Source organism: Oryzias latipes, chromosome 23 (assembly GCF_002234675.1).
Source record: "Oryzias latipes chromosome 23, ASM223467v1".
Lineage (NCBI taxonomy): Eukaryota > Metazoa > Chordata > Actinopteri > Beloniformes > Adrianichthyidae > Oryzias > Oryzias latipes.
The window spans coordinates 20,848,279-20,863,816 of NC_019881.2; the positions used below are offsets into that span (position 1 = coordinate 20,848,279).

At 42.3% G+C, this 15,538-nt stretch overlaps 1 protein-coding gene across 2 annotated transcripts in view; it reads right to left on the bottom strand.

Annotated features, from left to right (window-relative positions):
* Window positions 1-5,099: 5,099 nt before the first annotated feature.
* Window positions 5,100-15,538, bottom strand: part of prkcq (protein kinase C theta) — a 38,198-nt gene continuing 27,759 nt past the window's right edge. For both annotated transcript variants that reach the window (XM_023952246.1, XM_023952247.1), the window contains exons 9-18: window positions 14,389-14,498; window positions 14,180-14,309; window positions 13,959-14,107; window positions 12,808-12,981; window positions 12,633-12,724; window positions 11,621-11,683; window positions 11,414-11,552; window positions 11,154-11,342; window positions 6,461-6,589; window positions 5,100-5,435 (exon numbers count right to left, since the gene is read on the bottom strand). In XM_023952246.1, the coding sequence (XP_023808014.1) occupies window positions 5,277-5,435; window positions 6,461-6,589; window positions 11,154-11,342; window positions 11,414-11,552; window positions 11,621-11,683; window positions 12,633-12,724; window positions 12,808-12,981; window positions 13,959-14,107; window positions 14,180-14,309; window positions 14,389-14,498 (1,334 nt within the window). In that variant the 3' untranslated portion in view covers window positions 5,100-5,276. The remainder of the gene's footprint in view (window positions 5,436-6,460; window positions 6,590-11,153; window positions 11,343-11,413; window positions 11,553-11,620; window positions 11,684-12,632; window positions 12,725-12,807; window positions 12,982-13,958; window positions 14,108-14,179; window positions 14,310-14,388; window positions 14,499-15,538) is intronic.

Genomic DNA, 15,538 nt, shown 5'->3' on the forward strand with positions numbered 1-15,538 from the left:
TAAGAAGCCATTATCAATGGAGCGCAGATATTACGAGTCACCATGGCAACCGTGAAAAAAAGAGGTCTGCGTATTTTTCGCCAGCTGAACTTGACGTGCTGCTGCAGAGTTACAGTCAATATGAGCACATATTCCAGAAGAAAAGCAACACCGCTGCATCTGCAAAACAGAGACAGTTATCGTGGGAAACATAGCTGCTCAAGTTAATGCCTAAGTTTGCATTTAAATCATTGTTATAAAATATTGACTGTAATAACTTTTTAAATAGCGTAAGGAGTGAAATAAAAAATGGTGATATTTAGGTGTACTTTTGAAGTGTCATTCCTGGTGTAAATGCATGAAATGCTGCATAGTGTACAGAACCAATCTGGGGGAAAATGCATTTAACGTCGGTAATGTTTAGAGGACTTTTTTGTTAACCTTCCCCTCTTGCAAATGTTGGTCAGTTTAATATTAATACATGCAATTGTGTTTTTAAAAGTGAACTTTTGTCTACTGTTGAACCTTTCGCCGCGCGAAGACTTCTCTTTCTTTTCTCTCGTCTTTCCGACCGACCGTGGTCAGAAGCGCAGGGGAGATTTCCTTCAGGGCCGAAGGGAATTCTCCTTCGGGGTTCACTTCCCGTTGGAAACCCTCAACCTCCAGAGCGGATTAAGAATGACTCCAAAACAGTTATTCTGGGAATGACACCTTCTCTTTATTTAACTAAGTGCTCCGTCCTCCGAACACACAATATATTCCACGCACACACCTCCGCTCACCCCCCCCCCCATCTGCACCTGCACTCGCCCCTCCCCTTGTCTCTCGTGGATCGCACCCCGCTCAGCACACACACACTGCAACACTACCCTTGTATTGATCAAGTGGTATAGGTTTATACGGGATTAAGAAAGTAAGCAGTGCTAGAAAATTGTGTTTCCAAAAAGTAATTGTTACATTAATATAATTCAATGTCCCTGATTTCATTTTCACGTAGATGCAATCCTGCAGGAATTAAAAGAACATGGCAGCAGCTGAAAGCGGAAAAAAAATTGAGTCTTCTCAAAATCCTCGTAAATATAATTCTCTATGAATTAATGCAGCCTCCTCGTCTATTGGGTCCTCCAAAAAATGACAAGCCATTCTTGTCACTTAGACCGTCTCTGTGTGACGGACATGTGGGCAATGAAGGTTAAAGCGAAAAATACCGCTTCGTCTTTAAAAAGGGGAGGGGACCGGCATAAACTTTGAGTTTGGAGAATAAAACCTGCTCCCGACCAGGTTAGGTTCACAGCATAAGTAACCATGGATACGGACTCCGAGTAGAAGTTACCTCTCTTTCAGAAACGGGTTTGACTTACTCTGCTTTCTCTGGTTTAACAAACCTCCCATTCTGAAACAGAAAACCCAGGGTTTCCCTGATTTCAGGGTTAACGCACTCAGAGTTTGCACTTAACCTCCTTTCTGAAACAGGCCCCTGGAATTGGACACCCCTGCTTTAGACATTATAGGATCTTCTGGAAATTAGGCAACACGGTTCTGGTGCAATGATGTGTCTGTGTGCTTGGATCAAGGAGGTGGAAAAAAGGACAGTGTGTATGTGGGGGGGGGGGGGGGGGATTGCCTAAATTTTGGGAAAACGTTCTCCTGCTGTGTTGTTGTAGTGAAACTGATATCTAATATTTGGACAATTTTTACTCCTCAGTCTACTGACAAAAATCCCCACTTTGTCCCAAAATTAAAACTCAAATTATAAGTGGACAAAACAGAAAATGGATTTGTCCTCAAATATTCCTTCCTTAACCGGAATCACTTAATTGCAGGAGTGGAGACACCAACAGAGGAGAATCAACACCTGGGGCCTGTTTCAGAAAGGAGGTTAAGTGTAAACTCTGAGTGCGTTAACCCTGAAATCAGGGAAACCCTGGGTTTTCTGTTTCAGAATGGGAGGTTTGTTAAACCAGAGAAAGCAGAGTAAGTCAAACCCGTTTCTGAAAGAGAGGTAACTTCTACTCGGAGTCCGTATCCATGGTTACTTATGCTGTGAACCTAACCTGGTCGGGAGCAGGTTTTATTCTCCAAACTCAAAGTTTATGCCGGTCCCCTCCCCTTTTTAAAGACGAAGCGGTATTTTTCGCTTTAACCTTCATTGCCCACATGTCCGTCACACAGAGACGGTCTAAGTGACAAGAATGGCTTGTTCTTTTTTGGAGGACCCAATAGACGAGGAGGCTGCATTAATTCATAGAGAATTATATTTACGAGGATTTTGAGAAGACTCAATTTCTTTTTCACTTTTAACTGCTGCCATGTTCTTTTAATTCCTGCAGGATTGCATCTACATGAAAATGAAATCAGGGACATTGAATTAGATTAATGTAACAATTACTTTTTGGAAACACAATTTTCTAGCACTGCTTACTTTCTTAATCCCACATACACCTATACCACTTGATCAATACAAGGGTAGTGTTGCAGTGTGTGTGTGCTGAGCGGGGTGCGATCCACGAGAGACAAGGGGAGGGGCGAGTGCAGGTGCAGATGGGGGGAGGGGGGGCGGAGGTGTGTGCGTGGAATATATTGTGTGTTCGGAGGACGGAGCACTTAGTTAAATAAAGAGAAGGTGTCATTCCCAGAATAACTGTTTTGGAGTCATTCTTAATCCGCTCTGGAGGTTGAGGGTTTCCAACGGGAAGTGAACCCCGAAGGAGAATTCCCTTCAGCCCTGAAGGAAAGACGAGAGAAAAGAAAGGAGAAGTCTTCGCGCAGCGAAAGGTTCAACAGTAGACAAAAGTTCACTTTTAAAAACACAATTGCATGTATTAATATTAAACTGACCAACGTTTGCAAGAGGGGAAGGTTAACAAAAAAGTCCTCTAAACATTACTGACGTTAAATGCATTTTTCCCCCCAGATTGGTTCTGTACACTATGCAGCATTTCATGCATTTACACCAGGAATGACACTTCAAAAGTACACCTAAATATCACCATTTTTTATTTCACACCGTACGCTATTTAAAAAGTTATTACAGTCAATATTTTATAACAATGATTTAAATGCAAACTTAGGCATTAACTTGAGCAGCTATGTTTTCCCACGCTAACTAACTGTCTCTGTTTACAGATGCAGCGGTGTTGCTTTTCTTCTGGAATATATGCTCATATTGACTGTAACTCTGCAGCAGCACGTCAAGTTCAGCTGGCGAAAAATATGCAGACCTCTTTTTTTCACAGTTGCCATGGTGACTCGTGATATCTGCGCTCCATTGATAATGGCTTCTTATAGTCGCGGTGCTCACGCTCACCTCCGAATCAGTCCACTCAGAGTTGATTGATCTAACTCCGATCAGCTTCTCTGAAACAGAAAACTCAGAGTTGTTAATTTCCCGATTGACCAACTCAGAGTTCAAGTTCAACCTCAGAGTTGGTTGAACCTCCTTTCTGAAACAGGCCCCAGGATTTGAAGTAGACTTCCTCCTCTTTCAGTGTGAAGCTCACTTACAGGATGAGGTCTGGCAGTCTGAAAATCTTATTGATTGTTTTTATTTTAGGTTGGGCCCTGTTTTACCTGGGTTACCTAAAAAGAGACGTTGATGACTATTCCAGAAAACTCCAGAGGGCCCACCTCAACGACTCCATCGACAGGCTGAGTGAGTCAAAGGAGGCGTTGCTTTTATGGAGGAATTTCAATACGATTTCAGAAAACAAACAGCCATTTGAACTGAAAATTTAAGATGTAGCTGCAAAAATATTACATTTATCTTTTTAAGTAAGAAATACTATTATGGTTTTAAGTTTTTGATTTTTAAACTTTAGTTTGATCATTCTATGCCTTAAGGTTCATCTTGAGGACAATTTTAAGATTTATAATACAGACTAAGCACAGAGAAATCTTATTTTTGGACGTTTGAATTGGAAACAAAGCGACGAGAGCAAAAACCTAAATGTTTTCACAGTCAGTCTGCTGCAAAACAACAAGCAGAAAAGGGTGATGGTGATGGGAGTTGGGTCATCTAGACCCACTAGACAGTGCTCTGAACCTTTTTTCTTCAATGATTTGTGATCTTCACTGGTGTCCATGGATTACATGAAATCTTTCCACCTTTATCCACCTTTGTCATGGTAGGGAGAACACGTCACTGTAAGGGGGGGTCATCTAAGATAGCACAAGGGTTAAACTAATGTTAATTGTTTAGTTATTTAACTTGATTTCTGGTCAAAATTTGATTAAAAGATTTTTAGTTATCATGGATTTGAAAAAATATTTGCAGAAAGCCTAATTTGGAAGTAATAATTAGAAATATTGTTTTTAGAACTGTTAAAAAAACTCAAAACTATTCAAGCTTCCCCAGACAGTAAAAGAAAAACTTCAGAATTTTCACTAATAAGATACTTTATTTGGTAAACTCTAAAAAAAACTTTTTTAGATTTTGATGACAATATTTTAACACAGGAAAATCTGAGAATAATAGTCTTTGCGGTTTTTAAAGTTATTATTTTTGTTACACTAGAAAATAACATTTTCAAAAGGAACAATCACAGCTTTGGCGCCACCTGGTGGAGATATAATGAAAATGCAGAGAGTTCATTCAATGTCAAAAAGTGTTATAGAATCAATACTTCACTGTAATTTAAATATTTATGATTAGCTAAATGTATAATCAGAAATATCACTTATAATTGATTTAGAAGTTTTTACAGATTTTCTTAATTTCAGGAACCAAGAAATGAATTTAAACTGTAAAAAGGGTTTTTCAAGCTTTTTTCATTGAAATGTGAAATATTTTTAACCTGAATTTATTTCCAATTATGCAAAACACTAACATTTTACTCCTAACTAGATGCTAAATGATATCTAGGATTCTCCTTTAAGGATTTATTTATAACCCTCAGCTTTCGTCTGCAGTTTGTTTAGTTGGAGAATCTCGGCATCGTTTAAATGTTTGTTTCTGCTTTGATGGCGTCAAAGTCGTTCACCAAAGAGCAGACTCTTAGCTGATCAATACATTCTCTGGAAAACATCTGTGGTGGAAAAAGTGAGTTTTTAACGCCTCTGCTTCCTGCGAGACAGCAGGAGGTGTGAGGCCGCGGCGTCCGGACGGAAAGAATCGAACGCAGTCGAGTGACGTTTTTTATTGTTGGGATGAAATGAGTGTAAACGGTTTTCACAGGTCACTACACCACAGCCACAGAGATACACCTATGTACAGTCTTTACGGGTTTGTCGGGTCAGACGCTCCTCCTCCGTTCTGCGTTGGAGTCCGTCCGGGTTTGAGGTTCAGAGTCTGTTGGCGCTCAGCGCGCCGCCATGCGGGTCATGCCGGGGTTGACGAAGGAGAAGTTCCTGAACATGGTCTGGTCCACGCTGTTGATGAGCGTGCGGTCGGCGCAGGAAAGCCGCGGCTTCTCGTTGATGAACTCTTTGTCGAAGTTGCTGCAGTCGCTGGGCGACGTCTGCGAACAGACAAGGGGGGGGCTTTATTTTATATTTATCAGAAAAATGCAAAACAGTTTGTAGATTATTTTCCAACACAAATGAGTCTCAGGCGCTTTGGCTTGTGATTTGCTCTGGTCCGTCTGTGTTGACACATGGACGTTTTCATCGCCTGCGTCTCACGTCCGTCCCTCCACAACGCAGCAAGAAGCCGGAGAAACGGCTCCGGGTTTCAAAATAAAAACTTGCTTTCTACTTTATAGATAAAACTTTATCCAAACAAAATGTTTTAAGGCGACGTTGACACCAGCGCCCATGTTCACCATGGATGACAAAAAAAACATGATTTCATAAGGACTCTGAAAATGCAATCCATGTTTTTATGACACTGTAAAAACTCCGTATGGCATGTCTCATAAAAACGCAGACCGAACATTTAGCATAGTGCGAGATATTGTTGTTTTTGTGCGCTGCTGCCAATTAGCTGTCGGACATTTAAGTGGAAAACAAGAGTCAGACGCTCGTAAATAAAGATGGCAATGACAGCATTTCAATCGATAAGATTGAGATCCATTTCCCCAAAACCACTAGTTTCTACTGTCAAAACAGAGAATGTGTGTTTTTCATTCTTTGTTTGAAGTTTGGGTTAAATAAAAGAGTTTCTAATTTACCACAAAAATAAGAAACTGAGTCACAAAGTTGAATATCTGGAAACTTCTAGAAGCTGTGAGCGCGTTCTCCCGTGGCAGTGAACGCCGCGGCGTGCAGCAGAGCAGCAGGAAGGCGGGTTTTTCTCTAAAACTTTGAAACGGAAGCCGATTGTGAGAAAGTGAGGCGTAAACGTTGAGGTTTGCACCTCCAGCTGCACGTTTAACTACCACCAAAGGTGAGCAGGTTCACTGTGACATGAAAAGCAGCACAGGTACTTGAAAAAATGGCATAAAATACATTTTTATTTCTAAAAAGTTGTTTCAAAAGCCTACTTTAGATGACGTTTTGAGACTTATTTGGGGTTTTTCCGTGTACGATTTAGCTGTAAACCTACCAGAGTCGGTCTGAAGGGCGGCGCCACCTTGCGCTGCTCCAGGGCGTCCCAGTCTGTGGCGCTGAAGAAGCTGTGCTGCCGGATGTTCCCCTTCATGCCGAGCCGCTCCTCTGGTTCTCTCACAAACAGCTGCGGGTCAAACACACAACAGCTGTCAGCGTTTTCTCTGTGACTGTCGATTAAAACATTTCTGACGAATTGCTCTGGTTTGTCTGCTGTTTGGCTCTAAAGTTTGGACAGACATGTGGCCGCCTTTGCTCCGCCCACCTAAACATTTGGACGGCGTTAACCGTACTTTAACATTGGGAGTTGGGTCATCTAGACCCACTAGACAGAGCTCTGAACCTTTTCTCTTCAACGAGTTGTGATCTTCACTGGTGTCCATGGATTACATGAAATCTTTCCACCTTTATCCACCTTTGTCATGGTAGGGAGAACACGTCAATGCAAGGGTGGGGGGGGTCATCTAAGATAGCACAAGGGTTAAAATGTTTTTCTACCAGAAAATCCTAAACTGAAAATGAAATCAACATTACAAATGAAAAACATAAAAATGTTATAGTCCACAGTCATTATTATGCATCAAACTTTTTCTGTTTTTTTTTTTTTTTTTTTTTTTTTACCCCAGAGCATTCACTATCACTGGGTGTGCGCCAGATGCACCAGATGCACCGGGTGACACGCGTGGTTCCTCCGATTGCTCCTCTGCCCAAAAGCCCGCAGAAGTCCAACAGGACGGCTCGAGGAAGTCGGAATCGGCTCATAAGCCACTCGTCCTGGTTCGCCAGCAAGTCTTCTTGCTGTCTAAAGATGCGTTCACTCTGAATTCTTCCATTTGCCTCATCTTCTAAGAGCCCAAGATCAGCCATTGTGCGTCATTACACATTGTGATGGGGCATTTTATTTCCCTCCATTTAATTACATCTGACAAGCTGCAGATGTCGGTAATAATCGACGTGGAAATGGGAAATTGTTCAGCGCAAATGTAATTTCTTGTTGCTTTCTGAATGGTTGAGACATACGCCATACATTGTTTTATCAAAAATAAAACAAACTAAAGGCATATGCATGAATACCATACTTCCATAGCTTATGAAGAAATGTTTTGCTCTGAAAACAACTTTCCCCAGTGGACAATTAGTACGTCCGTCCGCACGCCCACACCTTTGTCTGCTCCTCCAGACGGACACACTGACGGGAATATCAGTTTTGTACATTATTTCGTTCTGTTAAATATTATTTATGAGGATGAATTGCACAACATGCCAATATTGCAGAACATATTTCACTTTTCTTTCTGCAAATAAGTGTTCATTTGAATTTCTGTTGTAATTTTCGTTTGATTTTTTTTGTTTGTTTCACTGCTGATCGATCAAACGGGTGTTCGTGTAGGCTGTTAATTGTAAGATTTGCTTTGTGAAGTCTTCATGTTATTTCTGAGAGGCAGTATTGTCATTTTCACTTTCACGTGTTTCTTCCATCTGCCGACGGTGTCGCCGTTTCTCATTTCACCCGTTTTTGTGCGTACGCCTGGGTCAGAGCTTATGTGAAGGACCGCACATTTCCCCGTCAAGTTTGCTTTTTGTAAATATCAACTATTGCGTAGAGAGTGGCGTACGCCTTCTTTTGTGCGTACGCAACGTTTATAAATGAGGCCCCAAGTTTCTAGGATCATTTTATTATTTTTTAGGAATTTTTTGTTCTCAAATTTCAGTCATTTTTGAGCATGTTTTTAGGAACTGCCTATGTTTTCAAACCACTCTAATTTATCATGTGTTGTCATGTTTTGATCTATTATGACAACTTACTTTTACCTTTTTTTTGTAGCAAAAGTGTTCTAAAGTTAAACTAAACTGGACACAGTAAAGTTTTTGAACATGGGAGTCAATGGGAAAGTGCTCCCTTCTGCAACCTCTAGTGGTTGTTGGTGGTACTGCAGTATTTGTTTTGATCAGATTTAGTTTTTCTCAGTCGCTTTAGTACAATTCTCAGATCAGAATGAAATTCCCAAAACTATTTATTCAATCGTCACATCATGATGTCACTTGTGCACATCATATAAGCAGTTTCTCACTTCTTTGAACAAGTTGCAATTGCTTTGGTACATCCATGCAAATGATTATGTACAATTCTCTGCTCTTTGCTGTATTATATACAGGAACGACAAGAGGTGTAGGAAGACCACACCAATTCCTACTGCACTGCCTGTACTGTTGGACAGAATATTGTCCTATCTTTTTTTCCCTTTGTGTTACTGTTTGCAGTGGGTTTTTTCTATGTTGGTATGACATGGTCTGTCAACAAATTACAATATGAACAATAAAAGTGTAAATGTGAATCTTGTCCAGTCTCTTGCAATCAAACAAAAAAGGTGTAACTTACATTTTACAATAATTGTCATCAAACTTTAGCCATAGTTTACATCAGAACTTCCCTCTAAACTACACAGTTACATTGACAACATGACTAAGTAATTTGACTGTCTTGTTCGTAGACAATGACACAAGGACTTGACATTCTGATGGCACTGACATGTTCAATGACATAAAGACTTAGATTTGAGAGATGAACTAAAGATTTTGAGCAAGTTACAGGCTTTTGCAAGAAATCCATAGTGTTTTGCTGTTTGTACAAATTGTTTTGAGAAATGGACACACGTATTTGCAAACTTCAATTCTGATCTGAGAATTGTACTAAAGCGACTGAGAAAAACTGTAAGAACATAAATTAAGGCCTTGGCTTAAAGCTGTGTCACACAGCTGTACATTTTGCGCATGGATGAAAATTGGTCATACGTGAATAAATGTGCGAAAAGTGGTTTCTTTTCATGAAATTTTCACTGATGTATCAGGAATGAACCACGCAAAAACCACAGAGGTACGAACAAACCACACAAAGAACACGTACATCTATGTAGAACATCAACCGTCTGTGATTATTGTGCTGTTTTATGAAACTCAGTGATTTGTACGTCAGTGATGTAATTTGACCGTGATATGTGCGCCGTATCCGTGACATAGAAGTCACACATCTGTGGTCCATGCGTGAAAAACTCAGTTAGACATGGAAGCAACAAACTTTACAAAAATCACACAATTGTGCAAGACTTGCGTAATAATTGCATATAAAATACCGTAATTTCCGGATTATAAGCCCCTACTTTTTTCCTGCGCTTACAGCCCTGCGGCTTATTCAGTGACGCGGCTAATTTATGGATTTGATTGGCGGCCGCTGTGTACGTACTTACGGACTCAGTGAATGGTTTGAAATCTTTATCTAACACCAAACGCAAGTCATTTGTTTTTCAACACACCTCTAAACAGCCAAACAGCATGGACTTGACTTCAGGTCTTAGACACTTCAGTCATGGTTCAACAAAAAGAAACACGCATGCCCGGCCGCATCCCAGAATCCTTTGGTGCCATTAGACCCAACGTGCACGTGACCGCCACTACAATATGATGAAGCTTTCAAGTTAAAAGCAATCGTTAAAAGCAGCGTGAAAAAATCCACCATCACCAACGGGTTTGGAAAAGCCGGTCAGCTGCGTGACGGAGAGAACAGTGCATGCTCAGGAGTGAATTGACCTCTGAGTCATAGTGACTCGGCTGGGTGCACGTAAATATGTGGGAATAACATCAGCCTTTATTTTGCCGGGACACGACTGGAAACACAAATCCACGTGATTGTTTTTACGGTTTCTAAGGACTGACCGGAGTTTTGCATTGAAAAGCTCACGGCCTCCGTGTGAGCTGGAGACATGTTCTGTGGGGCCGATGGCAGTCTGATGGCTCCCACACGTAACAGCGCATCCGCCCCTCATACACAAAACGTACAGTATCAAGTCCGATTGCTCTGCACAGACACGATTTGTTCCTCCTTGAAGCCGCCATGGCCAGAGGTGTCGGAGAAGATAGGAAGGGGAGCGCGCGGGGCGTCCGCGGAGCAACAGTGTTTGTTGTGGAAGGAAACTTCTGACGCACGCGCCGCGAGGAGGCGCGCGTATCGCGCTGAGGCGCTCGCTTTTCAGTCGCCGCTGCTGTATTTTACCGGTGTGTTTTTTTAACCAGCCCTGTTACTCCCATAACGCTGCCGCGTCACAAGCGGAAGGAGAGCTTTTCCCGTTCACCCCTCCATGCACTGCTGCTACTTGCTCATTCTTAAACACGTACAAGAGTGTGGCGAGCCGGGCGTTGGCCCCGCCTTTAGCCCCTAAGACTCATAGGAAATGGGAGATCGCGGATGTATATTTCCTCTTCATAACTGAGGGATGTAATGTTGATTATATGGTTACTGTTTGTAATTTTATGTATGATACCTAGATTGTCAATAAGTAAAAAAAAAACTAAAAAAATAAAATCAAAAAAACCATAACTGAGGAACTTGTGAACAGAATAGAGGTGCATGCTGTTTGGCAGGTGTGGGTATACTCAATTGCATGAGCCTGAGGCAAGGCTGACTCCTTCCACAGTGTGCTAATGAATCACACTTACTTTGGTGGTCAGGATGTGATTGGTCAGGTTAACCATGTTGCCTAATAAATGCGGCTCATACTCCGATGTGGTTTGTGTATGTGTAAAAGTAGTTAATCACGTGAAAATGTGTGGGTGCGGCTTGTAATCGGGTGCGCTTTGTAGTCCGGAATTTATGTTACATAAAATGCTGTTCTCGTGGTCACTGGAGGGTCACTGACCTTGACCAGAAGGTCTTTGGAAGCCTTGGTGAGCCAGGTGGGGTAAATGGGCGTGTCTGTTCGTATGGACTGAAACAGCTCCTCCTCATCGCGGCCGTGGAACGGCGACTGACCGATCAGCATCTCGTACAGCAGCACCCCGAACGACCACCAGTCCACGGAGCTGTTGTACCTCTGACCCAGCAGGATCTGCAGCAAACATCACAGTCGTCAGCCGGCCTCCAGGCTCCGCCCCCACAGCTCCTCACTTCTTTCCTCACTTCTGGCGCGATGTAGTCTGGCGTCCCGCAGAAGGTGGAGGTCCGAGAGGCGTCCAGCACGTTCTCCTTGCACATCCCGAAGTCTGCGATCTTGATGTGGCCGTCCGAGTCCAGCAGCACGTTGTCCAGCTTCAGATCCCTGAGGGACGTGAACAGGTATGAGACCGGCGTCATAGCCTGCGGTGCAGATCCAGGATCTGTCCGTACCTGTAAACGATGCCTTTGGCGTGCAGGAACTGCAGCCCACAGATGATCTCTGCGGCGTAGAAGCTGCGGGAGAAAACACTGGGAATGAACCGAACCGTCTCTGGATTCAGAAAATGTCACATTTTTCAGAATTTCAACAACTTTAGACAGTCAGCAGAGCCTAAGGAATGTAAATAGAACTACACACAACACGGTGAGAAGAGCCGTTTGAAGGGGAGACATTTAGATCCACCTTAAAAATAGATCCACCTTAAAAAATAAAAATGTTCCTGTTGTAACCCTTGTGCTATCATAGATGACCCCCCCCTTCCATTGACGTGTTCCCCCTACCATGACAAAGGTGGATAAAGGTGGAAAGATTTCATGTAATCCATGGACACCAGTGAAGATCACAAATCATTGAAGAAAAAAGGTTTAGAGCACTGTCTAGTGGGTCTAGATGACCCAACTGCCAGTGTTAAAGTGCCTAGAATAGCACAAGGGTTAACACAAACGTGACCACTCTGGAGCCTAAATCTGTGTTTATCTCTGGATTTTCACTTCGAAAGACTGCTAACATTTTAATGAACACAACCTCATCGATTTGGCACCAACTTAGTAATTTCTCTGCAGAAAATGTTTTTTTTTATTTTTCTACTGCATTTATTCCATGAAGGGAAATTCTTCTTCACATTTGACCCGTCCCCTGGGGGAGCAGTGAGCGTTAAGGTGATGTTAATTGCTCGCCATTGATATAGTAATTGCCCCCATGGTTATTCCCATCCGGGAATCGAACCCTGGATTCCTGCGTGGTAGCTTCTCACCTTACCAACCATCTACCCAGCTGGTAGGCAAAAACAGAAAGTGTTTAATTTTGCCGTGGAAACCCCCAAAAGTGTTCAACCGTCTGTTTGTACAACATAGACTGAACGTTCTCAATGTTGTAAATGCATTTTTTGGATAAATACATACAGATTCGTGTTCATTTGTATATTTACACACATATTTATATAAACATGGCATGTTTCCGTACGTGGCTCTGTGCAGATCAAACTTGTGGCAGCTCTGGATGTGGAACATCAGATCTCCTCCATTCAGATACTCCATGACAAAGAAGAGGTTTTCCTGCAGACAGACAGACAGACAGACAGACAGGTGAACGCCTGCGGGGGCGGGGCAGTGAAGGTCACAGTGGTGGTTCTGGTCACCTTCGTCTGGAAGGTGCAGTAAAGATGCGTGAGGAAAGGATTCTCCCAGGCCAGAGACAGCACCCTCCTCTCCACCATGGTGCACTCCACGTCGTCGTCCATCAGGACCACGTCTTTCTTCAGAGCTTTGATCGCAAAGAACTGTCCGCTCCGCTTCAGCTCAGCCAGAAACACCTGGAATTACAGGTGTACAGGTTCAGCAGGTGTCTGCGTGGAGCGACATTCTCTCACATTTCTTAGCCTGTTATCAAGTTAATGCTCTGCGCAGGAGAATGAGGAGAATCTCAGAGGAAAAATAGCCGCTCGGCTCCATTTGCAGAGGTGCTTTTTAATGTACAAATGTACAAATAAACAAACATTTATTTCATTTTAGTAAATGTGTAAATGTGTTAAATATAAATAAAATAAAAACCACAGACAGGAAGTCACTGTTTGCACAAAATGAACAAAGAAACGTCCAGAAAACTGAAAAGATAATGACCGAGATGAAGGGATGGATACCAAAACCGACATACGAAAACTAGCGGTACGTCCAAAAACCTTCTATTCAGACAAGGCCATTTATTTTCTATTCCATTTTGCCGTAGAATTCTAGCCAATCGTTTACCTTTCCTTTTTTTTTTTTTACTTGTCATGTTCAACAGCTGAGCAATCAGTTCTGAGCTGAAGGCTTTTTGTGTTGGACACTTTTTACTGTTACAACATGGTGCTGTGAATCTTTTGACACACAAGGTGTCTATTTGAATAAACTCCTTTTGTATTTTAGGCTAAACTTCATTAAGATTGATTATATTTGTGTACTTTTTTTTTTTTTTTTGCTGGACCGGACCTAAAAGAAGAAGAGAAAAGAAGGGAGGGATGTTAGAGACATCATATACCTTTACAGCGATGTGATTGATAATGGGTGGGGCGTTTTGAAAGTGGGCGGAGTTTCAGTCAAAGGGCCAAAATGGAAGGGAGCAAATGTTCTGCTGTAGTTCAAAGGATTCTAATTCAGCGACCTGGTGGATCCGACCGACGGGTGCAAAGCTCGGAAAAAAAGCCCGTCGTCATGGCGACAAGAAACCAGTGTTTACTTCAGTGTGTGTGAAAACGGAGACGCGGGGCAGACTGACAGAGTGTTGAACCAGCAACCGGGTTTTCTGCCTCACCTTTCCGAAGCTGCCTTTGCCGAGCATCTTGTGGAGGACGAAGTCCTCGATGGCGAATTTGAGCTGATGGTCCTTCTTGGGAACCGCGTACAGCGGCTCTTCCGTCTCCGCCTCAGAGACCGGTCCTTCCCACGCCACGCCCTGCACATCTGCAGAACCAAGCGGGTCAGCCGCGCCAGCTGCTGGTACCGATCTGGGAAAGTTCGTCGGAGCGTTCTTGCCTTTGGTCGCAGGCATTGCCGAGGCCGGTAAACCCATAACCAACCCGGACGGAGCTCGGACCACGCCCGGCTGGCCGATACCGACCGGGCCTTCTCGAACGTAGACTTCACTCTCTCTGCCAGTCTTCGCCTGTGAGGGAATCAAACCGACGCTGAAACGAGGTTTCTCAGAGAGAAGTCCACGGCGTTCTTGGCGTTCTCCGCCCGACCTGCTGCTTGATCTCGATGACGGCCAGAGCTTCCGCCATCAGCTTCTGGTTGACGCCACACAGGTTGGCGACTTTCTTCTGGCATTTGTGGTGGACGTTCATGCTGCACTCTGCAGCAGAAACACAGAAACGTCCTCACTGCTCTGTGACAGATTTAAGGCTGTGACACACGTTTGAACACTTAGAAATCAAATAAACAAATCTTTTTGTCCCTGAAATAATCTGGAGATTATCCTGTGAGGATTTAGTGGACTTTTAAATCCAATGAAAAATAAAACTCTCATGTTTACGTTTTTGTTTAGTGTTTGTGTCGTTGCCTTCATGGCTGCGTTTCGGTTTAGGAACCGGACTCCTCACACCTGCTGCAGCAGCAGCAGCTGCAGCGTCCTTCTAGCGGCGAGAGCAAAACACCGACGGCGGCGTCAGCTGTCGAGTCACGCGGAACGAGTCCATGCAGATTCAGGGATAAATTATCTCTATGGAGCATAAGCCTCTTATGTTAAAACTCACTGATATCTGCACTTCCATGTGAGGAACCACATCTGTGTGGCAGATGTCTGCAGCAGATTTAATGAGTTCATTTTTTGAATGATTTGGATTGAAAACTTGAGCAACACATTCTGTAGAAATGTTCTTTAAATGTGTGATTTTATCTGTAAATTGGTTAACTAAAAGTCTTATTTTTGTAGATTACACTAAAATAGTTAGTCTGGAACAAATGAAGTTTAAAATGATTAAAAATGATTTTCAGTTTTGTGTTTATCATAAAATTAGTTAAAGTTTTGTCATTTCTGTTTATAAATGAGCAAAAATGATGGTAAAGATTTTAAATTTACTGTCACAGATATTCTGTAAAAATGTCCTTAAGTTAGTGTTTTTATATGAATGTATTTTATTTTGATGAATTACACGAAAATGTTTGAAGTTTTGAAAAAATCCAGTTTAAAAGGATTAAAAACAATTTAGTTTTATGTTAAGGTTACAGTTAATGAAAACTAAAATATGTAAAAAAGTCTTTTATTTTGGTCAATTACACTAAAATGGTTCAAATTTTGAAAAAAATCCAGTTTTAAACGGTTAAAAATGACTCCGAATTGTGCGTTTTGTGTTTCACATCTTAAAAAATGACAACAAATGTTTATAGTTCTTC